Source organism: Embiotoca jacksoni, unplaced genomic scaffold (assembly GCF_022577435.1).
Source record: "Embiotoca jacksoni isolate LCO1_2020_lvr unplaced genomic scaffold, fEmbJac1.0.p SCAF_28, whole genome shotgun sequence".
Lineage (NCBI taxonomy): Eukaryota > Metazoa > Chordata > Actinopteri > Embiotocidae > Embiotoca > Embiotoca jacksoni.
Genome location: NW_027185379.1, coordinates 1,408,121 through 1,433,462, shown reverse-complemented (window position 1 = coordinate 1,433,462; position 25,342 = coordinate 1,408,121). Strand labels below are relative to the sequence as shown.

General features: G+C 41.8%; 1 protein-coding gene across 8 annotated transcripts in view; it reads left to right on the top strand.

The window, feature by feature from the left end:
* The window catches only part of ryr1b (ryanodine receptor 1b (skeletal)), a 63,999-nt gene that overhangs the window by 31,359 nt on the left and 7,298 nt on the right, over nt 1-25,342 (top strand). The window contains exons 38-92 of one of the 8 annotated variants that reach the window (XM_069161114.1): nt 119-230; nt 351-497; nt 603-876; nt 1,107-1,224; nt 1,328-1,460; nt 1,646-1,740; nt 1,836-1,971; nt 2,065-2,248; nt 2,426-2,537; nt 2,647-2,767; nt 2,874-3,043; nt 3,137-3,357; nt 3,570-3,660; nt 3,890-4,030; nt 4,131-4,294; nt 4,808-4,886; nt 4,981-5,070; nt 5,164-5,304; nt 5,772-5,849; nt 5,955-6,030; nt 6,119-6,242; nt 6,326-6,441; nt 6,541-6,608; nt 6,786-6,907; nt 7,181-7,230; nt 8,127-8,187; nt 8,310-8,436; nt 8,528-8,636; nt 8,721-8,802; nt 9,018-9,148; nt 9,277-9,597; nt 9,696-9,936; nt 10,436-10,523; nt 10,620-10,712; nt 11,096-11,110; nt 12,651-12,821; nt 13,086-13,145; nt 13,257-13,391; nt 13,494-13,606; nt 13,717-13,813; nt 13,899-14,005; nt 14,097-14,148; nt 14,253-14,333; nt 17,337-17,436; nt 17,982-18,061; nt 18,239-18,315; nt 18,430-18,503; nt 18,962-18,979; nt 21,748-21,828; nt 22,112-22,200; nt 22,759-22,887; nt 23,193-23,297; nt 24,178-24,207; nt 25,014-25,043; nt 25,191-25,272. In XM_069161114.1, the coding sequence (XP_069017215.1) occupies nt 119-230; nt 351-497; nt 603-876; nt 1,107-1,224; nt 1,328-1,460; nt 1,646-1,740; nt 1,836-1,971; nt 2,065-2,248; nt 2,426-2,537; nt 2,647-2,767; nt 2,874-3,043; nt 3,137-3,357; nt 3,570-3,660; nt 3,890-4,030; nt 4,131-4,294; nt 4,808-4,886; nt 4,981-5,070; nt 5,164-5,304; nt 5,772-5,849; nt 5,955-6,030; nt 6,119-6,242; nt 6,326-6,441; nt 6,541-6,608; nt 6,786-6,907; nt 7,181-7,230; nt 8,127-8,187; nt 8,310-8,436; nt 8,528-8,636; nt 8,721-8,802; nt 9,018-9,148; nt 9,277-9,597; nt 9,696-9,936; nt 10,436-10,523; nt 10,620-10,712; nt 11,096-11,110; nt 12,651-12,821; nt 13,086-13,145; nt 13,257-13,391; nt 13,494-13,606; nt 13,717-13,813; nt 13,899-14,005; nt 14,097-14,148; nt 14,253-14,333; nt 17,337-17,436; nt 17,982-18,061; nt 18,239-18,315; nt 18,430-18,503; nt 18,962-18,979; nt 21,748-21,828; nt 22,112-22,200; nt 22,759-22,887; nt 23,193-23,297; nt 24,178-24,207; nt 25,014-25,043; nt 25,191-25,272 (6,142 nt within the window). The remainder of the gene's footprint in view (nt 1-118; nt 231-350; nt 498-602; nt 877-1,106; nt 1,225-1,327; nt 1,461-1,645; nt 1,741-1,835; nt 1,972-2,064; nt 2,249-2,425; nt 2,538-2,646; nt 2,768-2,873; nt 3,044-3,136; nt 3,358-3,569; nt 3,661-3,889; nt 4,031-4,130; nt 4,295-4,807; nt 4,887-4,980; nt 5,071-5,163; nt 5,305-5,771; nt 5,850-5,954; nt 6,031-6,118; nt 6,243-6,325; nt 6,442-6,540; nt 6,609-6,785; nt 6,908-7,180; nt 7,231-8,126; nt 8,188-8,309; nt 8,437-8,527; nt 8,637-8,720; nt 8,803-9,017; nt 9,149-9,276; nt 9,598-9,695; nt 9,937-10,435; nt 10,524-10,619; nt 10,713-11,095; nt 11,111-12,650; nt 12,822-13,085; nt 13,146-13,256; nt 13,392-13,493; nt 13,607-13,716; nt 13,814-13,898; nt 14,006-14,096; nt 14,149-14,252; nt 14,334-17,336; nt 17,437-17,981; nt 18,062-18,238; nt 18,316-18,429; nt 18,504-18,961; nt 18,980-21,747; nt 21,829-22,111; nt 22,201-22,758; nt 22,888-23,192; nt 23,298-24,177; nt 24,208-25,013; nt 25,044-25,190; nt 25,273-25,342) is intronic. The other 7 variants (XM_069161116.1, XM_069161115.1, XM_069161117.1 and 4 more) reach the window with 7 other exon arrangements.

Sequence of the window (25,342 nt, the reverse complement as noted above, 5' to 3'; positions counted from 1 at the left end):
AGAAACCAACAACAACAACAAAAGACCCCAAGTAACCTCAATATATGCTTATCATAATGCAAAGAAGCAAACAGGCCAAATATGCTGATGTGGTTGTCTTACTGTGCTCCCTTTCAAGGTTCTTTTACTGACCAACTTTAAACACAGTCCAGAGGATGAAGACAGTCCGGTTCCTGAGGCAGTGCGCGACACTCTGGGATACTTCCACAACGACCTCCTGCTTCACTGCGGTGAGAAATTCTCTCTGTGTATTTGTGTTTTCTGTACATATTTATTCCCTTAAGATGTAAATGACTGTTTTTTTTGTTATTTTTTTATGTTTTGATGCTGTTTTCTTATTTTACACATAGGTATCCATATTGAGGAAGAGGCAGAAGAGGAAGAGGTGGACACCTCATTGAGGGGCCGACTCTTCAGTTTGGTGGACAAGGTTAAGAGCTTGCGCAAGAAGACGAATGATGAGGAGAAGCTTGAGGTTGAGGAAGAACTGAAACCCAGTAATATAAACTACTACTTTTATATTAAAAATAAAAACATTTGCTCATATAAATTCACAATAGTCAAACATAATTGATGACACTCTCTTTGTTCACTTCACCCAGGCACCCTTCAGGAACTGATCTCCCACACCATGATCCACTGGGCCCAGGAGTCCTTCATCCAGAACCCGGAGCTGGTGCGTCTGATGTTCAGCCTGCTCCACAGACAGTACGACAACCTCGGCGAGCTGATCCGAGCGCTGCCCAAAGCCTACGCCATCAACGCCGTGTCCGTCCAGGACACCATGGACCTGCTCGAGTGTTTGGGACAGATCCGCTCGCTGCTCATTGTCCAGATGGGTCCTGAAGAGGAGCGGCTGATGATCCAGAGCATCGGGTCAGTATGGGTGTGATAGTATGTGCTTTTGACTTGTCATTCAGTGATAATTATTGAACCAATATGTTTTAGATTATATCTACTATTCCCATTTTATTAGTTATTTTTGTGAAATGGTTCGTCCTCTGTGGTGTTTCATCCTGTATCCATCTGTCATTGTTTCTTAACGTGTTATCAGGACAAACAGCTTAACTGTGAAATGTAACATGTGCTTTTTGGACTTTGTTCAGGAACATCATGAACAACAAGTTGTTCTACCAGCACCCCAATCTGATGAGAGCTCTCGGTATGCACGAGACCGTCATGGAGGTGATGGTCAATGTGTTGGGTGGAGGTGGAGACTCGAAGGTAAAACCTCCTAATCAGTCTAAGCTTTCACATTTCTTGTTTCCACCACTGCTACACATAACACTGCATGCCTCTGACAACGTTTCCGCTTTTTTCCCTCCAGGAGATCCGATTCCCCCAGATGGTGACCAACTGCTGTCGTTTCCTGTGTTACTTCTGTCGCATCAGCCGACAGAACCAGCGCTCGATGTTTGACCATCTGAGCTACCTGTTGCAGAACAGTGGCATCGGCTTGGGTCAGTGAAATTTCTATTCTAAAAAGTGGATTCATCTGTGTTTAATTTGCGTGTTTATGAACAGGTTTAAACGTAAAGACTTAACATGCAGTGAAAAGTGTTCTAAACAAACATATTTCAACGTGTTGGACGCTGTAAAAAATTCAGGTGCTGCTACATGAACTGCATTTATTCTCCATATGCAGGCATGCGTGGGTCGACCCCTCTGGATGTAGCTGCAGCCTCCTGCATCGACAACAATGAGTTGGCTTTGGCTTTGCAAGAGCAGGACCTGGAAATGGTTTGAGAAAACAAAAACTAAGACACAAGAAAGGGCGCAGTGAAACTGTCGGCTTAGGATCTCTATTGTTCTCCCACATGTGCATGCTGATGTAGGTGGTGACATACTTGGCGGGCTGCGGACTGCAGATGTGTCCGATGCTCTTGTCTAAGGGCTACCCTGACATCGGCTGGAACCCCTGTGGAGGAGAGCGATACCTGGATTTCCTCCGCTTTGCCGTCTTCGTTAACGGTCAGCTTCCACTATCGTATAGAGTACCGCTGACGTTTGCAATTTTGAGTTGTGAGGAGCTGTCTCAAACATTTGTACTCCGGCTCCTCTCAGGAGAGAGCGTGGAGGAGAACGCCAACGTAGTGGTGCGTCTGCTCATCCGGCGCCCCGAGTGCTTCGGCCCGGCCCTGAGAGGAGAGGGTGGTAACGGTCTGCTGGCCGCTATGGAGGAGGCCATCAAGATCTCAGAGGACCCAGCGAGAGATGGACCCACTGTCAAGAAAGACAGACGCTTCATGTAAGTGCTGGTGTAGTAGAGATGATACTTCCTCACACGGGCTCGGTCACCAATATCACATGACTCAACTGATATCAATTTAGACAAATACATTCATCAACCATATTTTGTATCAGTAAGTTTCAAAGCAGTGCAATTCAATCTCATAATGAAAAAAGATGTTTTCCTGATGGGCAGGTTTGGTGGTGAGGAACAGCACGAGGAGAACCGTGTGCATCTGGGAAACGCCATCATGTCCTTCTACTCGGCTCTCATCGATCTGCTGGGTCGCTGTGCCCCTGAGATGCATGTGAGTAAAGCAGCTTTTAACACACTCATTACTCCTAAATCTCCGGGAACAATGGCCCACGAGGTCATTGATGAGTAAAGGTTTGATTCATACATTTTCACACCTACAGCTGATCCAAGCAGGCAAGGGTGAAGCTCTGAGAATCAGGGCCATCCTGAGGTCTCTGGTGCCCATAGAGGACCTGGTGGGAGTTATCAGCCTGTCGGTGCAGATTCCTTCACACGGCAAAGGTAAAGTACAAACTTAGAATCATGTTGAATGCACTGTAAATAGATATATTGTGGGAATATATTTTTATCCTCCTGCTTGTGTGATTTCCTTTGTCCGTTACAACAGATACTCAGATTATTGAGCCCAAGATGTCAGCCAGTTTTGTGCCGGACCACAAGGCCTCCATGGTGCTGTTCCTTGACAGAGTCTATGGTATTGATAACCAGGACTTCTTGCTTCATGTGCTGGAGGTTGGCTTCCTGCCTGACATGAGAGCTTCAGCTTCTCTGGATACGGTGAGAGTGTACATTTTACTCCTGTCATCTACCATCTGTCTCTGGAGTATTGCAGTCAGCACGAGCAGTTTTTCTGTTGTCCTCTGATTTTAGGTGGCGTTCAGCACAACAGAAATGGCCTTGGCACTGAACCGCTACCTCTGTTCGGCCGTTCTGCCTCTTCTCACCAAGTGTGCCCCTTTGTTTGCTGGGACGGACCATCGAGCCATCATGATCGACTCCATGCTTCACACCATTTACCGTCTGTCCCGCGGCCGAGCCCTGACCAAGGCTCAGAGGGACGTTATTGAGGAGTGCCTCATGTCGCTCTGCAAGTCAGTACTGAAAACAAACTATTGAGACAAAATGTTATACTATTTGGGAAGGGAAAATATATGATACAAAGAAATCTTCATTTTATATTTATTTAAATACAAAAAAATTATTTAATTCGAATGGGAACACAGGACATAAACGGAACAATAACCTTTTTTTTTTTTTTTTTTTTTTAAGCGTTTCTCATGAATCTTTTTGGCGACGTTCGCAGGTACCTCCGACCCTCGATGCTGCAACATCTGCTGAGACGACTGGTGTTTGATGTTCCCATCCTCAATGAATATGCGAAGATGCCTCTCAAGGTCTGTTGAATTGTACAGTGTTTGTTTTATTTTTCTTTAATTTGTAGATATTGGAAAAATACAGAATGGAATATAATTAATATAAATCTGTGTTTAAAGTGCATTTAGTTCAGATTCAGATTTCAAAGATTGTGTTATGGTCTTGCATGTCTATTTTTCTCTTTGTGTGTAACATATATATAAAACAATTTTCTCCTTTGTATTTCACTGCGTGGTTTCTTTATTTCAGCTGCTGACCAATCACTATGAGCGCTGTTGGAAGTACTACTGCTTGCCAAACGGATGGGCGAACTTCGGTGTGACCTCTGAGGAGGAGCTGCATCTTTCCAGGAAACTCTTTTGGGGAATCTTTGAATCGTTGGCACACAAGGTCACAAATTAGTATCTTGTTGGTCCCCTTGTATAAAATCACATGATTTAAGCTCATGCAATTAGTAACTTTGCTTCTCTGCTGTCAATTTAAACTCTAGAAATATGATGCAGAGCTTTTCAAGATCGCCATGCCCTGCCTCTGTGCTATAGCAGGAGCCATCCCTCCTGACTATGTGGACGCCACCTTCTCCTCTAACACCGAGAAAAAGGCCTCCGTGGACGCTGAAGGCAACTTTGACCCCAAACCAGTGGAGACCACTAAGTGAGCTCTGAGACGAGGACTTTTACAAAACACAGCAACCTCCGGAAAACAACTATAAATACACTGTGATGGAGTTTAAATACTTACCTGCTAAAAATATACAATAACTAAACGTAATACACACCAAACTCTTATGGAGGTTTTGATTTGACATTAAGTTTGTGTTGTTGTCTTGTTAAATTATTCAGAAGATGCTCAGTCAGCGATTTGTTTGTATGTTGTTCTGGACACATATTTGACCGGAAATCTTTTTATGATTCAGAATGATTTATGCTGTTAATGTGATAATATTTTAAACTTCATTGCACATCAGTAACTCATTTTCAAATAAAAATCAGTACCTGTGAAGAAGAAGCTCTATGACCTAAGCACAGAGAATTAGTGTAATTCCTGTTAATAATTATTTTTTTTATTTATATAATTATTATTACACTAATAGTGACAATGCAAAGTTCAGTTCAGTTTATAGGTTATACTCTGCAATATTAGATATCATATTTAATTTTTTTACAGCACCATCATCCCAGAGAGGCTGGATGCTTTCATAAACAAGTATGCAGAACACACTCATGACAAATGGGCTTTTGAAAAGGTCAGTTCTGAATATTAGATATAAATTAAGTCCTCATTTGTTATTCAAAACTGTTCTTTGTAATGATTCCCTCAATGGTCAAATGGATTTCCAGATTCAGAACAACTGGACCTACGGAGAGGTGCTGGATGAGAACGGCAAGACTCACCCGATGCTGCGGCCTTACAAAACCTTCTCTGAAAAGGTACCGATGTTTTTTCCTTTGAAGTTTTGGAGCAGCCCCGTGTTTCACAGGCTTTCTGAATGTATTTAAGCCCTGCTCTCTCTTGTTTCTCAGGACAAGGAGATCTACCGTTGGCCCATTAAAGAATCCGTCAAAGCCATGCTGGCGTGGGAGTGGACTTTGGACAAAGCCAGGGATGGAGAGGTAGAAGTGGAGAAGAAGGCCACCACACGCAAGATCTCCCAGACTGCTCAGGTAAAGAGAGAGCAGCGAAACATCATTCAGTATCCTGGAGAATTACTGACACCGCCTTTCCTGATTGGTCATGTTGGATAGGATGGTTCTTATACAAGTATACCAAAAAAAAGCAATGATGGATCTCTTAGCCGTCTGGACTGGCTTAATATTATTAATATTACTATTGTTATTATAATAGTCTTTTTACTATTCTGGTCCCTTAAAAACTCAATTCTGTTATTTAAAATGTGAATAATGTCATAATATCGAACTCTGCGGATCATAACAGAATATAAAGGAGTATGTAAATGAGTGTTCACACTATTATTATAAAGATTTCTGCAGTATAAATTCTCATTTGGACTTAATTAAATTGGTTATGCAGTGGGGAAATTAAGGCACTTCCCTTTTCATGAAGTTCTCTCGAGGTCCAGATGGAAACTGTTCAACATATGGTGTGTTTTCTTTTTTTTTTTTGCTTTCAGGCCACTTATGATCCCAGTCACGGCTACAACCCTCAGCCTGTAGACATCGCAGGAATGGCTCTGTCCAGAGAGCTGCAGGTATGTATACTTCTGTCAGTATTTTACAGGACTGATGGATCTGGCATTTTGTCTTGACACCTGGAAGGAACTGAGCAGGTTCATTTTCTCCTCCTCTGCATGTAGTCTATGGCCGAGCAGCTGGCAGAGAACTACCACAACACGTGGGGCCGGAAGAAGAAGTTGGAGCTGCAGGCCAAAGGCAGGAACCCTTCCTGAAATTATCATTTTTTATTTTTAGTCACGATTACTAGTTTGTTGATTTCCAACATGACTTGTGCTCCTGTTAGGTGGTGGCACCCATCCTTTGCTTGTGCCTTATGACACCCTGACGGCGAAGGAGAAGGCCAGAGACAGGGAGAAAGCTCAGGACCTGCTCAAGTTCCTGCAGCTCAATGGATATGCTGTGACGAGGTAAAGATGAATGGTGTCACGTGTTTAGGATTCATTCTTTCTGTGATAGTTCTTTCACTTCCATTTCTGTTTTCCGTCCTCAGGGGTCTGAAGGACATGGAGCAGGACATTTCCTCCATTGAGAAGCGTTTTGCTTATGGCTTCCTGCAGAAGCTTCTTAAATGGATGGACATCGCCCAGGAGTTCATTGCTCATCTCGGTACTGTGGTTTGAAAAAACACTGAGTAGTGTTGGCAAGGCCATTTGTTCCAGTGCCAAAATAAGGCGTAACTTATTTATTATTTTGTATTTTTAACAGAGGCTGTGGTGAGCAGCGGTCGAGTGGAGAAGTCACCGCACGAACAAGAGATCAAATTCTTTGCCAAGGTGAGATACTTTATACTTTTACACACGCATATTAAAATGTTGTTTTGACGCCTCAGGGAGAAAGGGATTCATTGTCGTTACAGAAATGTCATACATAATATATCATCATCTGTCATTTTGTGCTTCTTGAAGTTACTTTCTGTAATGAATATTTTATCTTTGGTTGTTGTTTTATAGATCCTCTTGCCTCTGGTAAATCAGTACTTCAAGAACCACTGCTTGTACTTCCTCTCCACCCCTGCTAAAGTACTCGGCAGTGGAGGGCATTCCTCCAACAAGGAGAAGGAGATGATTGCGAGGTACGTGCAGTGAAATCATATCTGAAAGACTGGGTTGTTCTCTGGATTATGTGACTTGACCTGTTTACCATGGACCTTCCCTTTAGGTAGTGACAGTGTCTGTCCTCTCCTTCTACCACGTCCCTCCATCTCTCTCTCCTATTGTGCAATATCTGTTATTTCCTTGACCTCCCTTTTTGCTTTCTGTGTACTTCAAACATTTCTCCTGCCCTGATTCCCCTCATCATCCTCCCTCTTTCCCCCTCCTTTTCCTCTTTTCTCCTCCTACCTCAGTATCTTCTGTAAGTTGGCTGCTTTGGTGAGGCACAGAGTATCTCTCTTTGGTAAGGAATTTGCATGGTGGCTTCGCGCCCTGTCACCATCTCTGTCCCTCTGTATTTTATTTCTCCTTACTTCTGCCAGTCTTCCCGCCCACCCTCCCCATTTACATACTAATCAACAGATTGACATTGAGTCCGTCCTCCCATCTTCACTTTTCCTCCTCCCACCTAACTGAATCTTCATGTCTAATGCTTCTCTCTCTCTCTTTAGCTCAGCTTCTGCTTGGCTTCAATGTTCTCTGCAATCTCGTCATTTAAAAGTTGTGTTTTTTGGTTTTTACGGCCTAGACTGAGATTGGTACTCACAAAGTGAGAGCATGAATATCTGTAATTGTATCAGGTATCCATAAATGGCATTGTACTGCAGCTCTGTGATGTGTTCCTAGCTTGGCTTGTATGAGGGAGTAGATGCTTTATTACCATTCTGCTCCCTGTCACCACCATGTTTGTCTTAAACAGTCACTCCTGTTTTTGCCAGTAGATACTTCGTGGTGAGCCTGTCTTTCTCTCGCTTTGCTCACCAGTATCACTTCGTACAGGATAAAACTACCACTTGAAAAGTACCCAAGTCAAACTGCATAATGGTGGTGATACACTTCGGAAATGTTTTTTTTTAATTTTTTTTATGTAGCGTAATATAGTAACATATACAACGTAGTTCATATTTTCCATAATTATCTGTTGGCTTTGTATTTAATAGTAAAGAAAAATACTGGGTTTCTAACCGGTTCTAACACGCTCTGTAACCGTCTATCCTGTTTTCTGTTTTAATGCAGAGCTTTTAAGATGAATTTATCGTATGAATAAATCTGGCCTTTACAGTAAACTGAGCTCTTTTAAAAAGTGGATTAGACATGAAGGACAGCACTGACCAAGCATCTTTGCTTTTCTGTTTTCAGGAACGGATGCGGGTGCAGTGGTAAACTGTCTGCACATTCTCTCACGATCACTGGATGCCAGGTAACTCACAATCTGTTTGAATCACACCCTCATCGTTTCACCAGGCAAAGATCAAATAAAAAAATTAAATAAATGAGATCATCTACATCTTTGTTTGACTTTTCTTCGGTTTCCTTTCAAAGGACGGTTATGAAATCTGGCCCCGAGATCGTGAAGGCTGGCCTGCGTCAGTTCTTTGAGAGTGCTGCTGATGACATTGAGAAGATGGTGGAGAATCTGAAACTGGGCAAAGTGTCCAGTAGAAACCAGGTCTGCTATGACCTTGTGTTTGCACAGTGCGCATATATTCAATACGTTTTCTTGTGTACTGTTATTTGTATTTATGTTTGTGATCGTGTAGGTCAAAGGTGTGTCCCAGAACATCAGCTACACCACCAATGCCCTGCTGCCTGTCCTCACGTCACTGTTCGACCACATTGCCCAGCACCAGTTCGGAGATGACGTCATGAGTGAGTGAAGTCAACAGTTCATCATTTGTTCCTCATGGCTCGAACTCAAAGCTGATGCGCCGCCTCTTGTTTCTAAATCCTCAGTGGACGACTTGCAAATATCCTGCTATCGTTTAATGTGCAGCATCTACTCTTTGGGCACTGTGAAGACTCCGCATGTAGAGAAGTGAGTAGAAACCTCTGTGGATATATGACACTTTAAAAACAAGTCCAAAAACATTACAATTTAATTATCATTTTAATTTATGTAGCTGGCAGTCATAAGCTTGTACACCAAAAATCTTCTGTCCTTTCTTTAGCAGTAAAAATGTTAACGTGCATGTGCATGCAAGACTCATTTAGCATTTTATGAGGATTGTGTGGTATTTTCCTCCTGTGCAGGCAGCGACCCGCTCTTGGAGAGTGTTTGGCCCACTTAGCAGCCGCCATGCCAGTCGCCTTCCTTGAGCCGGCACTGAATGAATTCAACATGTTTTCTGTGTACACGACCAAAACTCCCAGAGAGAGAACCAGTGGGTTTTACCGTTTTCTCTGTTTCCATCTCTTGCACAACATTGCCTATACATTTTATTTGACATGCATTAAATTCCGTGTTAATAGTTCATTACACCTTGTCTTTTACTGCATCTATTCTCCTCAGTTCTGGGTCTTCCCAGTAAAGTCGAGGAGCTGTGTCCTGACATCCCAGAGCTGGAGATCCTGATGAAGGAGATCCACGACCTGGCTGAGTCCGGAGCTCGCTACACAGAAATGCCCCATGTGATTGAGATCACGCTGCCCATGTTGTGTAACTACCTCCCTCGCTGGTGGGAGAGGGGCCTGGAGAACTTCCCTGACCTGGAGGACCAGCTCTGCACCTCTGTCACCTCGGAGCATCTCAACCAGCTGCTGGGTAGCATCATGAAGATTGTGGTTAACAACCTGGGTATAGATGAGGCCTCCTGGATGAAGAGATTAGCAGGTCAGTGAGCAGAAGTTTTACAAAACGCCAGAATGCTGTCAGGTGATCTTCAGGCCACCACTCCTGTTACTATTGATTCCTGTTTACCCCTTGTCCAGTGTTCGCCCAGCCCATTGTCAGCAGGGCGAAACCAGAGATGCTGAAATCCCACTTCATCCCCACCATGGAGAAGCTGAAGAAGCGCTCAGGAAAGGTGGTGGCAGAGGAGGACCAGCTGCGCATGGAGGGCAAAACGGAGATGGACAGCGAGAACGGGACCATCCGAGATGAGTTTGCTGTGCTGTGTAGGGACTTGTACGCCCTCTACCCTTTGCTCATCCGCTACGTGGACAATAGCAGGTACTGTTCTCCTGAGTGACTTACAATCATCGAGTGTTGGTCTTCTTTATAACACACGATTATCATATTTGATTTGGAAAACAAAACCACAAAATCGAGTAAAGAGCTACCTTTGTCTATTGCTTGAGGTGACATCACCTGCATGAAAACTTTTTCAAATCTTTATTGCGAGAGAAATATAAAGCTTTAAAAATGATCAACCAATGCAGTTTGGTTGTTCTGGGTTTGAAAGAAAAGTACAACGTCATCAGCATACAGTGTTATAATACGTTCTGTGTATACTTTAGCGATTAAAGAAAGGAGATAACACACTGTTTGTGCTGCAATCTGTAGATGGAAAGAACGATCAAAATACTTCACTGCATCTAAGGAGATAAATAATGGATTTAACTTTTGTTATTTGCAAAACTGCAAGTACAAGATTGTTTGCAAAATACAACATATACCAATTTCCCACACTTTTACAATATATTGCTGTCATTGCTGTCTTTGTCTGTAGGGCAAGATGGCTGACGTGTCCAGACCCAGATGCAGAAGAACTTTTCAGGATGGTGGGAGAGGTCTTCATTTTCTGGTCCAAATCCCACGTGAGTCTTCTTATTTTCTTTTAATTCCTTTCTGTTTTTGGGGATTTCTGTCTCGTCTTTTACATCTTAACATATTTCTTGTGTTATCTATTGCAGAACTTTAAGAGGGAGGAGCAGAACTTTGTGGTGATGAACGAGATCAACAACATGTCCTTCCTGACTGCTGATAGTAAGAGCAAGATGAGCAAGGTAAGAGTGGACACGCAAATAAAATAGACAAGGAAATCTTTGGCTGTTATTTAGATGTTCGGTTCACCTACATCTTAGTTTGAGCTGAAACACATTAAGAAACTAAACTCTCATAATTAATGTTTCACGAACACCATCCATTCCAAGTGGAAAAAGATTTATTTCCTTTATTTCCTTTGAGTTACTATTGATAAGAACATCAAGTAAGTGATTATTCTGTAAACAATAATCATTTTAAAATTATAACTTTCTAGAACTAATAACACCCTTTTCCAGGACAATGTGAGAGGCAGTGTACAGTCTGCCCTTCAGGCTCTTTAGGAGTGTTGCTAACTGTGTTTTCTCCTTGTATCCTGTGTCGGGGTTGGACGCTGGGCCACTAGGCCGGAGATGGAGAGGTTAGACTGTGTTTGTGCACGAGCGCTGTGCTGATCGCATGGCACCCTTGAGTTTGGGGAGGCATTTCATCAAGCTCTCCCCTGGACTGCCACACTTCTTATAAACAGACCCCAAAATTCACACACACACACACACACACACACACACACACACACACACACACACACACACACACACACACACACAGTTACTGTCAGGAGGGAACTCCCCACACATCGGCGGGTAAAAGGATGAAGTGTAACAGTATATTGAAGTTGAAACTGCTGCTGGTGAAAGTGTTTTCTGTGAATGGGACATCTACTGTATGTGTGACGTCAGTGTGAGTGTTTTTTGTGTGTGTGTGTGAGTCGGGGTCTGGAGCGGCTTGATGAAAGCTCTTTGCTGTAGATCGTAGTGGCCTGATAGGTTTTCATGGTGCTCGGCTGAGTGGTTGTGTGTCTGTTTTCGGTGCGCGCACTCCTGCAGCCGAGCACCATCGCAGCACGATGATTAGTTTGATCCGTGAACAGTTTGCCTTCAGGTCGTCCCTGTTGGACAGAGTTGTGGAGCCCGTGCTACTGTGCCCCCTTTGATGTTGAGATTTTGTCATTAACGCTTGGATTTTTTTCCAGCTTTTTTGTTAAAGATTACTGCGCTGGGGGACTCTTCTCTTTTCAGTATTACCATTGGCTTCGTCCACACCTTTCCTCACCGTCTACATCACATTTATAGGTCCATCAGCAGCACTGTCGGAGGAAACTGAAGCTATCAACCAGAGTTGTCATCATACATACTAACTGGACTCGTCACTCCATGTCATGTTCATTGACCCCATTAAATTGTTAAATACTTCAATATCTAATCAGTGTTTGATTTTATGTTTTAAATGGTTGCTGTAAGTTAAACCTCCTTTCCTCGGCTTTCACATGGGCATTACTGTCGTGGCTTCCTGTTGTCTGATCATCGCAATGCCTCTCGGTGCCCTCCCCTCCTCCCCCCCACACTGAGGACAGAGAGGCCGCTGCGATGTCAGACAATGGTCAGTAATGAGCATTGGCAGCCTGAGGACGGGAGGGTGTGAGAAGAGCTCCGGGGCGACGGAGCTGACCGCGTAGACTTGCGCTGTTCTTTGTGATGTCCTGCAGACAGGACGTACCCTGTCTGGCCACTGCAATACTAACAGTGAGGCTGCATTGTGTGTAACAACTGCAGCTGACGCAGCACCTGAAACATGCAAAAATATTGATGTTTACAGGAAAATGTTGTTGTTAGTATTTCAACTGTAGAATAATTATTTTTTATTTGATTTCTCTCTATCAGCATGTCGTGTTATTGGGTAAAATGTTACTGGACAGTTGGTTCTTGTTATCTCTTCCTATCCTGTTGTGTTTTGTGTCAGTCGTAGTTTTTCCTCATGAATGTTTTGTTTAATATTTTCGAAAGCCTCTGACGTCGCAAATCCTCACAAATCAAAACGGGGGATTCTTAGATTTTGTGAGGCGTTAGGTGCTTTTTAACCAGGAAGTGATCTGTTGGTTTGAACTCTGTCTCTGTCTTCAGTCTGGAGGCTCAGAGCAGGAGCGTACCAAGAAGAAGCGGCGGGGGGATCGATACTCTGTCCAGACCTCCCTTATCGTAGCAGCATTAAAGAAGATGCTTCCCATCGGCCTCAATATGTGCTCTCCTGCAGACCAGGAGCTCATCAATCTCGCCAAGATCAGATACTCACTGGTACTTTGATGTGTTTGAAGGCGATTTGCTGAATATGTTGTGTCCAATCATGGGAGAGCTTCATTTGTCTCACTGTACAGATTTTGATTCAAAATATGAAATAATGCATTTCTATCATTTTCTCATACAAAAGAATATTGTCCATTGTTCAGAGCTCAGTTTGCTTTTCTTTTGGGAATTTGAAATCTCTAGGACACCTTGATTTTCTGGAATGAACACACAAAAGTATAAATATGCCCTGAATCTTTGTGTCTTACCTTGTAGAAAGACACAGATGAAGAGGTGAGGGAGTTCTTGCACAACAATCTGCATCTGCAAGGCAAGGTGAGTATACTTTTTCATTGTTTTTTTTTTATCAAAGAAGATAAGAAATAAACAAATTCTCTTGTGAATCTATTTACATGCATTGTACATTCCTTACATGTGTGCTTTCAGGTGGAGGACCCAGCTATGCGCTGGCAGATGTCTCTTTATAAGGAGATGGCCGGTAAAGCTGAAGATGCTGAGGTCCCCGAGAAGGTGGTGAAAAGGGTGCAGGAGGTGTCGGCCGTCCTGTACCACATTGAGGTGGTGAGTAACCCATATTTGCCTGCCGGGTAACGCCTCAGTGTGGACAACGCTGTTAAATATCCTCGAGCAGGATTTTCCTCAGTCGATGTCTCTTTGCTTCAGACTGAGCATCCCTTCAAGTCAAAGAAAATGGTGTGGCACAAGCTGCTGTCTAAACAGCGCCGCAGGGCAGTGGTGGCCTGTTTCAGGATGACGCCTCTCTATAACATCCCTACGTAAGAATTTCCTACGTTCTTAAGAAAAACAAATATCTACAATAGAGTTAGAAAGCTTTACATTAGTTGGTCCAACCCTCCCTAACTGTCAGTGACGTCTCCTCTCACAGGCACAGGGCGACTAACATGTTCTTGGACGCCTACAAGCGCAACTGGTTGGAGACCGAGGGTTACTCATTTGAAGACAAGATGATTGACGACTTATCAGTAAGTCCCGATCGCCTTAACTCTTGACACGCGCAACTGGGCGTGCGGTGTATACTAAAGGGTGTGTCATGATTCCCATGATTAGAAGGCCTTGGAAGAAGAGGAGGAAGAAGAGGAGGAGACCGAGACGAAGCCTGACCCCCTTCATCAGCTGATTCTTCATTTCAGCCGCACAGCTCTCACAGAAAAGACGTGAGAGCATCTTTCCTCTTCTGCTGCTGAGCTTCGTGACCTGTTCCTCAGGGGCACTCGATGATTCCCGTTTTCTGTTTTCTCGCTACAGTAAACTTGACGTTGACCATCTCTATATGTCATATGCTGATATTATGGCAAAGGTAAGACTTCTGGAGGGTCACTGAGCTTCACACAGAAAGTACAAGTGCACAGATTATTGAATGTGATGCGATCTTGTTCCTGAATTTCTGTGATCCTCCTTCAGAGCTGCCACATTGGTGAGGAAGACGAAGGGGGAGAGCAGGAGGGGGAGGAGCCAGCCTTTGAGGTGCGGCAGACAGAGATGGTATGGGGGGACCAGGGGAAGGGAGACAGGGGAGTCAGCGGAGAAGCAACTCTCCAAGCACTGAGTGACCACACCATGACATCACACTCAGCACATCCCCCCCCCCCAACCCACCCTTTTTTTTTCCTTTTTTTTTCTTCTCTCTTTCTGCCCTTCTGGCTTTGTTCACTCACACCGTTTGTTTATTTCCTGCCATGGTGGACTGACCTGTGCATGCCTTTGCTGAACTCTGCCCACCGGTGGGATCGATGTTGTGGACTCAGTTTGTTTGTTCCCAAATTGCATGACTTGAGCGCTGAGAGATGATGCAGCAACAAAATGAAACTCAGGTCACAACAAACCACTTAGTCTTAACTAGCTGTTTGATTTTAGAATCACAGTTTCCAAGGCTGATTGATTGATAGATTGACTGAGGTTAATGCGAACTACCACGTCTGTGCGTCTCTAGCAGATACTTACTAAGTACAGCAGCGGTTAAATTAATTTACGTGACATCTGCCAGAAAGCAACTAAATATATAAACTTAATTTTAAAAATATAATCATCAAAACACCGCTGTAAGCATATCCAATTAGATTCAAACAACCAAATAGGTCATTCTTAGCGGCGCAACTAAACTATCACTCTTCAAAGTCTTGATGTGACTGCACACAATACAAAAAAAAAACCTCCTTTCTGAATCACCACCACCACCACCACCACCACCCTTCGTGCGACTGGCAACTTCAGTGAATATCTCAATGACGATGTTTTGCCTCAAAAGCCAGGTTTGGACACTGTGATGTTGTAGCTATAGAGATGCAATGCTTTACCTGGAGGGTAGCACTACACCCATTTGCACAGTAGATTTTGTAATCTAAAAATGTTTACATTTGAGTTAAATTATGACTATTATTTAGGGATATTTTCATCAGTTTAATGTCTTTACGTTTCCTTTTTTGACCTAATAAGGGCTCTGAAATGTGATGTTGCCTTTCAAGACTTAACTGAGAAGCAGTTTTTGGAGATTGTTAACAGCGATGCAGCAGGTTTCCTAACGGTAAAACTAGCTCGTCTGTGCTGATCTGGTGTGCTCGGTCAGTCTCTCCCAGATTTGCACCATCCTTTCCTGACTCACACCTCCTGTATTCACCTGCTAATTTGGCTGTCTTCACCCATCTGGACTAACCCCATAACTGTAGCTGTAACATCTAAACATCTTTGTTGGTCTCTTCTTTAAATTGAACGATATTAATACCTCTCCTCTCTGTGCTCACCAAGGACTACAGTAAAAGCGTGCACAGTCAGCCATTCACATACCATCCCAAGTCCAAACCCACTCATGCAAGCACACACTGCAACAGCTCGCACCCAAAACACACACACACAAACTTGCACTTATGATTGCGCACGGCCTCTTACCACTCATCACGAGGCACAAAACCTGCTTGAAGGATGAGCAGAACCTCTGTAAGCAGAGAAAAGTCTGTCAGTGTTGCACATGTCAGGCTTACGAGGGAGGGGGGCGGAGGGAGGGCCAGATACAGTTGGGGGTGCTTTGGGGTGGGGCTTTATGCATGATGTGCAGCGGGTGGGTCAAATCTAACCTCTTTTTTTCAACAGGATGGTTGTTCATGGCAGTTACACTGCAGCACTTGGACTGAAGTATAATAGTGGAAAGCAGTACTGTTTAGTGGGAATAGCAGTGACGGAGAGTTACTGTATCATGTAGCATAGCAGCACTACAGTAAAGTGTAACACTGTATTGCACTGCGCAGTGTAATATTTTAACGTGCTGCAGATTGATTGTAATTTAATTTCCTTATTTAATTTTGAAACTTTATATTTTGTATTAACAAACAATAACTACAAAGATGTAAATATGCACAGTATACTGATTTATTCAGTCCAAAGTCTTTAATGTTTTTCTTGCGAAATTGCATAGTGCTGCAATTCCTCTCTCACTTGTTATGACTTCACAAAAGTCTATTGCTAAATAACTGAATGAGTCTCATAGTAAATTGGCCTTTTTCACAGCAGACATTTTAAAACATTAAAGTAGGAAAAGCACCTGTTCAGCCCTCGGCTGAACAGTCATGATCATCTGTGCTTTTCCTCCTGTGACAAGTCAGACTTCTTCAAGTATGTGGGCCTATAGTGTGTCTGACAAGCAGACGGGAGCCACATATTGCTGCTGGAAGTAGCATACCTGCAGGACTTTAGGCCGTAAGGTAGAACAACCCTGAACTGCTGTTGGAAGCAGGCGTTGCATGCTGTGTTACTCAGACAACAGCTTTTGCTTCCCTACAAAGAGTGTGTGAAGTGTGTTGCGCTCTGGGACAAAGTGTTTGCTGCTACCGAACGTTTGCACCTCTGGAAGATGTCAAGAGCTGGAATTTCTGTTTCCATCACTAATACACATTTCGTTGTAGTGAATGTATGTGTCGTGAATGATCCCAAGTACTTCCTGGACCGAAGACGGTGTTTAGAAAATACAAAACAAATGTGATCGCTTCTTGAAAAGAATAGTTCAGCATTTCAGTGTTATAGAGTTGTATGTCATCATGGCAACGACCTGGCAAAATGTTGGAGGATCAGGACACTTTAACTTTAGCAGATCGATGCAACAAGGCCGTAAGTGAAAGAAGTGCACGTTCTAAAAACTCCAAAGCTTCTCTCCAACAGATCTTGTATATAAATAGTGGTACTTGGTGAAAAATTTACACTTTTGCACGGTGTTCTGCAAAAGCTGTGCTTACTTTAATTTGCAATTTAATTTGCCTTTGTGCTAAATATAATTGTAATGTACAGAAATGTAATCAATTTTGCCATTTATTTATCCTTTTAGTCTTCGTCAGCTTTAGCTGTAATATGGATTAATTCAGTGCAGCTAGTGGATCATCATTGAGTGTGTGTGTGCGTGCGTGTCAGTGTGTGTGTGTGTGTGTGTGTGTATGAGTGCGGGGGGCAGTGCAGTCCTCGTTGGCAGGGTTACAGCTGTGTCCCTGCTGCTCTGCTCCACAGGAAAAGGAGATGGAGAAACAGAGGCTTCTGTACCAGCAGTCCCGTCTGCACAACCGTGGTGCTGCAGAAATGGTGCTGCAGATGATCAGCGCCTGCAAAGGTAGCCGACACACGCTGGATTTACACCCACGAGTCGCCAGGGCAGAGCCATGAAGGCCTTTCTGTTCACCTTGAAACTGTGCTGACTGTATAAATCCTCTGTGCTGTTGTGTGTGTGTGTGTGTGTGAAGCACAGTCATGTTGTTTAGTGTTAGGGCTACAACTTTGTGCTGCGTTAGATTTTGCTTTAATGTCCAAGACAGTGAATACGTATAAGGATTCCTTCAAAGTCTTCACACATCACTCTGAGTCTGGAAAAACATGGACAGTAATTACTTGAATGGATATTATATTGCCCTAAATTATGTCACTACAAGCTGCCCTAATTTTAGCCTTAATTCTCATGAATGATATATTAAACATCTGTGCTAATCTGTGTTAAATATCTCACTTTTCTGAGCTTTGTACCTCTTATAACCCCTCTTGGTAAATTCCCTGCTTAAATAAATAATGTTAATAAGTTGTAAGGCAGTTCAGTTTTTAAGGTGATAACAGCGAGCAAGTAAAAGATAAGTAAGATACTTGTGGTGTCTGTGCTTGTTTCAGGCGAACCGGGAGTCATGGTTTCTTCAACACTCAAACTGGGAATCTCCATCCTCAACGGAGGCAACAGCGCTGTACAGCAGGTGAAGAGGGCCTCTACACAAACTTTAACTCGCTATTAAGCTGGGAAGAGAAACTAAACTTTGCTGTATTGTCCTTTTGTTTTGTTGGTCCATCTTAACACCTTCAATATAATTGTTGTGTTTCATGAAAATTGTTTATTTTTGTGTCTTTTTTTTTTTGTATATGTCTGCATGTAGAGGATGTTGGACTATCTGAAGGATAAAAAGGATGTGGGATTCTTCCTAAGCGTTCAGGCTCTGATGCAGACCTGCAGGTCTGTCACGTGTTTGTTTTTTTTTTATTGTTAACTTGCTTTTCGATTTCTTGGAAAATTGTATGAGAAGTTTTTGCGTTTTGTAAAAACTGATGAAATATTTGATGTCGACAGCGTTTTGGACTTGAATGCTTTTGAGAGGCAGAACAAGGCTGAAGGACTGGGGATGGTTTCAGAGGAGGGCACGAGTGAGTATGATCAACAGATTCTTACTGCCACAGAGAAACTCAACACACACACACACACACACACACACACACACACACACACACACACACACACACACACACACACTGCCACATCTTTGTTCTCTCCCTTATTTTCAATTGGTTTGTGATGTAACCTGACTTTCCCCAGCTCCAGTGTGTGTCGTCCGTTCCTATGTGTATTTTTTGTGTGTCTGAATGTGCCTGTTTGAGGTCTGTTGTCATGCGAGTGTATTTGGAGTCTTTATATTAGTCACAGCATTTGGACTGTTGATGTATGACGCTGTTTATCCTCCACTGACAGCCATGAGATTTTCCTGGACTCACTTTCGTCTCTCTTGTTTTTCTCTCCCCCTACATATTGTTCACTTTGCCCATTTCCACCTTGTTACCCCTCATGTCTCTCCTACCCGTCACTTTGCTGCTCTCACGGTTCTCAGATAAGAAGCTAGAACGTGGTAAATGAAACTTTGCTGTCACGTATTTTCTTTCTCTCTCTTCCTCCTTTCTGTCTCCTCTGTCTCTCTCAGCTCTCGATCACCTGACTAGTCTTTTCCTTGCCGTGAACTTAATACGCATTTCATTTCACACTCAAGGGACCCGGTGAAATTCAGCTTTTACAGTCTCACTGGTACATCATAACGGAAACCTGGCGATGATACACATGCTGCTGGAGTTGCACTCGCGCATTGTCTCTCTGCCTTTTTTCCTGTTGAAGGGATTGTAAAGTTGGATTCTCCTCCTTGAGTGGTTTATCGCAGATCTACTGTAACTCCAACAATCTCAGTCTCATGACTGTTTTATAGGAAGGCAGAAATGCATTAACCTAAATCTTCCTCTCCTGCTTTTTTTTTTTTTTTTTTTTTTTTTTCCTCTCATAAATCACAGAGAACCATACTGACCCTGTGTCCTAGAAACTGAAATGAATTGCTGCAGCAGTAGGAACTCTTTAAGCCCTCTATATCTCCAATCATTCAAATGTCGTCGGTTTCAGGGTCGCCCCTCGCAGACGAACCATCTGTCTAAAGCCCCCGCGTATAAATCCTCACGGTGACTAAATGACCATTTTCTTTTTATCGTGGTGTACGTCGGCAGTTTCTCTGCAACATCCTCTCATAATATTTAACTGTTGCCTTTTTGTGGTTGGAAAGACGACCTGCGACAGAAACACAGGACAGAGTTTTCTAGTTTTTCTTGTTTGACATAGTGTTTTAAATCCGTTTAAAAATAGACACTCTCTCATGAATGTACGCAGCACGAGATAGCAAAATCTAAGAGTAATAAAATCAGAGCTTCTAAATTAAAGTTCCAGCATTAACTGTTGCTGAATCATGTACTTTGCAATAAGGTATTTTGTCCTCGTGACCAGGAGGCGGTTGTTTGGGGTCGTACCCCTTTGCTCGCTGCAGGTATGAGATTATTTAACAGTCGTCACTGCGATAACAGCTTTCACCCTTCGGAAATGTGTCCATTCATGTTTTTTTGTGGGAGAATATAAAACCCGGCATCCCCGCCGCTGTTTTTTGTTTTTTTTCCCTTATGTTGTGTTCATGTGCGGATTTAGTCTCAGCATGCTTGTGCGTTCTTGGGGAAGAAACCGTTTTCAAAACGTCTGATGGCATGCTAGTAGAGAGCTATAAAATGTATTTTGTGGAATGGATGGGATTTAAAGTGCAATCCTTAAATCAAATATAAAAAGCTACTACCTGCAAGAAGGTTAGTTGTCAAATCTTTACTTCCACCCTGACAACAACAACATTTTATCTACCGTGCATTTCCAGGCATTAGATAAAGTGTGTTTTTTTCCCCCCAACAAACGTAGCTAACCACAGTTTGTTGAGTTCAGTAGATCTGTCCTGCATGATGGTGTGCCTTGACGTTACATCTGGATTTTATGTTTGTGTCACAAGTGTTTCCTCGCTTTTATTTATTCCCTAATGTCCTGTCTTCATGTATCCGTTTCCCATTTCAATGTGATGTGACTGATGTTTGTTCTGCTGTCCATCTGAGGTTTGTTGACTAGATTATTTCTGTAAAAAAAAAAAAAAACCACAACAACAACAAAAAACATCTGGAGAAGTAGACAGAGTTAGTTTGTGGGAGAAAACCCCCAAAAGAGGAGTCACTGTGGAAGCCCCCGCCTCCAGCTGACAAATGGACGAGGACTCAGAGGTCTTTGTGGTTTTCACTAACATTTGCTAATGAGAGTCGAAGAATGGTATGAGGTGACGGTACTTCCACACTTTTACTTCCACACAGTCACAGAGACTTGCATACAACATGCATACCGTATAAAAACAAGTACACACACACACACACACACACACACTATATGCTTTAGTTTTATTTACTGCCATAAAGATGATTTTTTTTTCTCATTGTTAATATTTACTACTAAATCTGAATCTTGCCGTGTTCAGTGCATCTCAGTAGACGTGTGATATACCATCATCACATTTTTTACCAGTGTTGATTTTGAATTAATACAGTTCATCTAAAAGTCTTAATATCAATACTGTGTATTTTGCATAAACCAGACTATTAGACTTTGCCTTATTTTTCTTAAATCATAGAACTATGTCATATTTGTACTTCCATTTTTTTGTTTGTTGTTTTTTATTTTTGGAAATAAAAGGGGTCTGTATCTTGACATAAGGTAAGCAGCCCACTGCTTTTCTGTAAAATGTTAACTTGTCTTTAAAGCTGGGAAAATAATGTTGCCTGATAGGCAGAATTATTTTGGTTGGTCTCCAAAAATCAAATGTTTGGAGATTTTTTCCAAAGTACTTGTTGGGATTGTTGTTAATTTTTAGTAATAACTGAATATACAAGTAAAAAGTAATTAAAATGCCATTTGTAGAAGTAGTAAACTATACGTTTCTGAATCGTGTGGATAAAATATTTTTTTATTTACCAATTTTTCAGTGAGATATATATTTAACATGACAGTAAGAAGACAAGACTCATAGTTACGAGTTAAGTTATGAAAGGGAAAGTTATAAAGTATAAAAGGTGGGATAAAGAGCTAGAAAATATCTATTCTTTTAATACCTTTAATGACTTTGCCTTTTATTTAATACACCTAATCCCTCATGTTTTGTTCATCACTGTTTATTCTAACAGAAATAACAGAAAACTTCACACATACTCTGTACTGGAACTGTTGAATCTTTTTTTTGTTGTCGTTGCACAGATTAATTAGTGTGTTTTTTGTTGCTCTGCCCAGATGAGAAAGTGATGGCAGACGATGAATTTACGTGTGACCTCTTCCGCTTCCTGCAGCTTCTTTGTGAGGGCCACAATAACGGTGAGTCAATGAAGAAGGGAACTCTTTACAGTCTCAAACGTCACAAGAGTGCTGTTGAAAGCAATTAACCACATCGTCCTTACTAATAGTAAACTCCTGCAAATTAAAGTGCCGGCTCAGTTGTTGCACAATAAATGTACAAACTAATGCTGTACATTTAACCTGTACATGCACCTGATGCTTTATCCTCTGACTGGAGTATTACAAGTCTATGTAATCTGACGTTTTGGACATTTCCAGACTTCATTTTATGGTGCATTTTGTTTCTGCTGTCCATCTTCAGATTTTCAGAACTACCTGAGAACCCAGACAGGCAGCACCACAACCATCAATGTCATCATCTGCACTGTGGACTACCTGCTGCGACTACAGGTCACTCTGATGCACTCATACCGCTGCCCTGATCTAAGCATTAATTAGCTTCACATAATGCTGAAAAACTGTAAATATTTTATGAAAGACAGCCTGCGCTTTCATTGACTTTTATTCGGTCAGACAGGAAACGGTCCAAAGACGAATATATCAGGGAAATCAGACATTGCACGCTGTACATTTCTTGTGAGAGTTTGGTCGAGATGATTTAGTCAGGGATTTAATTGAGGAGAATGACTTTAGTAATTAAGTTTAGTAAACATAATTTTAATAAATGCAGAAAGACCCCATTTTCACCATATTCCTGTCTTACTAAAAGTGTACTGAGAGCACACGAAGAACAAAACACAAATCGTAATATATTGCTATATATTTGTATAATTATGCTTAAATCATTTTTTAACACAGTATATATACCATTTATTTTATACTTCTTTCACTTGGAACAATTCCATAGTAACGTACAACTAAAAAGTAACATGACGCTTTTCTCCTCCTCCTCCTCCTCCTCCTCTTCTTCCTCTTCCTCCTCCTCCTCCTCCTTCTTCCCTCCTGCAGGAGTCGATCAGTGACTTTTATTGGTACTATTCAGGAAAAGACATCATTGATGAGCCTGGTAAGAGGAATTTCTCCAAAGCAATGACAGTGGCCAAGCAAGTCTTCAACAGCTTGACTGAGTACATCCAGGTGAGAAAGTTCCGAGTCAGCAATGACAAGTTCTATATTACAGGCTAACTGGATATTTGGCATTAAAAAGAAGTAGACGTATTTCTTTATGCGGAATATATGTTAGGATATGCCCCCTTCAAAACAAAGAATAACGGTGGATTTTAAACATCAGTCCCTACAGAAATCCTAAATGCTAATATATATACACCGATTGTGTTATTAAAAATAATTATTTTGAATCACTGGAAAATGTTAAAATAGATCTTCTAAAATGATGAAAGCACCAGAATATAATCGACACCTTTCCACGTTGTGTCTTCCAGGGTCCCTGCACTGGTAACCAGCAGTCTCTGGCCCACAGCAGGTTGTGGGACGCTGTCGTGGGCTTCCTTCACGTCTTTGCTCATATGATGATGAAACTTGCTCAGGTAAAAAAAAAACATCCCAATGAATCTGTTCATTTTTCCTCTTTTTTTTTTGAAGCCATAATATTTACATCCCAGTGCATTACATGGATGTTTTGAGAATAATTTCTGTAGAGAATCCAGAAAATTCACGATTCTCGTTGATAATAATTAAAATATATACATATCTGTATCGCATATTGTAATCATTTATACTCTTTGAGAAAACTAATTTTATGAACTGTCTCTCTCATGGTTCCTGCAGAGTAAAGTATGTATTTATTTGATTATTTTTGTTTTGTTTAATGAACTGGTTTTTAAATCTTAACTAGTTTTTCCCTCCCTTCTTTTCTGTGACACTAATCCTGTTAATCCTCCTATTCATCTGATACTGACCAGTGCTTAGCGTGTGATTGTGCTTTGGACAAATGTGTATGTGCTCTGAGTAATATGTGTTTGCAGTCTGTGACGTGTTTGACCTAACAAGCAGCTGCATTGTTTCCTGCTCACTCTAATTCTGTGTTTTGATTGCCACTGACACTGCTGTTTAAAATACATTTTTGTATTTTTACATCTTGGATATTTTGATAGTTATTTAAAAAAAATTGAAAGCGATATAAAATAACTTTCACATCAGTGTGTACAGATGATTCGGAGTCATATTTAATTCTAGGTAGTTTTTGCGTTGGATAAGAAAGGAGAAATGTGCTCATTTATCAACACAGAAGTTTTAAAAGGCTTAAAAAAAAGCAATCAGATAGATCAAATAAATTGGCTTAATATTAGAATTTGAAGATGTGGCCTGATATAAGATATGTAAAATCATATTCAGGCTTAGACAATACAAAAATGAAGTAAAAATGTTGATGGATAACATTTTTATTTTCATGTATAACCCTGTTAGATGCATCCCGATCCAGGACTACGAAATGGCGTAAGACTCTGTGTTTTCCCTCCAAACGCCATCTCATTATGGGCATTTCATGCTTTTTATTTGTATTTCTTATGCTTCACCGCATTCTTCATTTGGCAGCAACCTACATCATCTCCATGTGCATGTTTATGGATTCTCCCAACAGCAGTTTATATTTTGCCAGGTTTTGAGTTGGAAATGAAAAAGTAATTATTTTTTCTTTTTTGAGTTTCCTTTTATTAACTGTTACAGCAGGTATAGAAAAATTCAGTTTTGTCTCCAGCGCGACTTTCTTAAAGGCGTTAAAGGTCAAAAACGATTGTTGTACCTGTTGTAATCGAATTAATAGACTTATTTTTGCTTTCGATTCTGAAGAGGAAATAATTATTGATGAATTATTTCTTTGTTGGATTTATTTTTATGTTGCTCCCTTAAAGCCTCTAAACGTCTCGCTTTGCTTCTGTTCGTTCAGCTGCGTCGGCGGTTTCTGTCATTGAGGTGTTAAACGTTATTACTGTGATTACGCTGGCAGTTGTTGCTGGCTTGTCCTGACACTCTGTTCCTGTAGGCTGTCTAAAATATTTGTGTTGCTTGCTATCTGCTGGTGCAGGCCTTCAGGAGTGCTGAGGTCAGCATCTGCATATATGGCTGTGTCTTCCATCCTGCAGCCTCCTTTTTTTTTTTTTTTCGGATTAAAGGGCAATGCTCTCTTCCTCCTTCCTCTTCCACTTGCCTGTGTTTCTGTTCTCTGTCTCACTTCCCAACACATTCAGTGTAGTATTTGTGATGTTAAAAATGCATATTCTTTATTTGAAATGCAAACCCAGGATCATTTTTGGAGTAGAGCACACTCTGAGGTAGCGTCTTTCACTTATGTCTCAAAAGAAGCACATACGCTGTCAAATTAAACTGTAATTATAAATCACAGGTTTTTTTTCTCAGTAAACACCTGTTTTTTTCTGCTCTGTGTTTGTGTTTTGCCGTGTGTTTTGGCTTCGTTGTAGGACTCCAGTCAAATTGGACTGTTGAAAGAACTGTTGGATCTGCAGAAGGACATGGTGGTGATGCTTCTGTCTCTGCTAGAAGGTAAGATGTCCATCTCAGTCTGCTGATGTCCTCTGCTTTCTGCCGCAGCCTTTCGGTAATATTGTGCTCA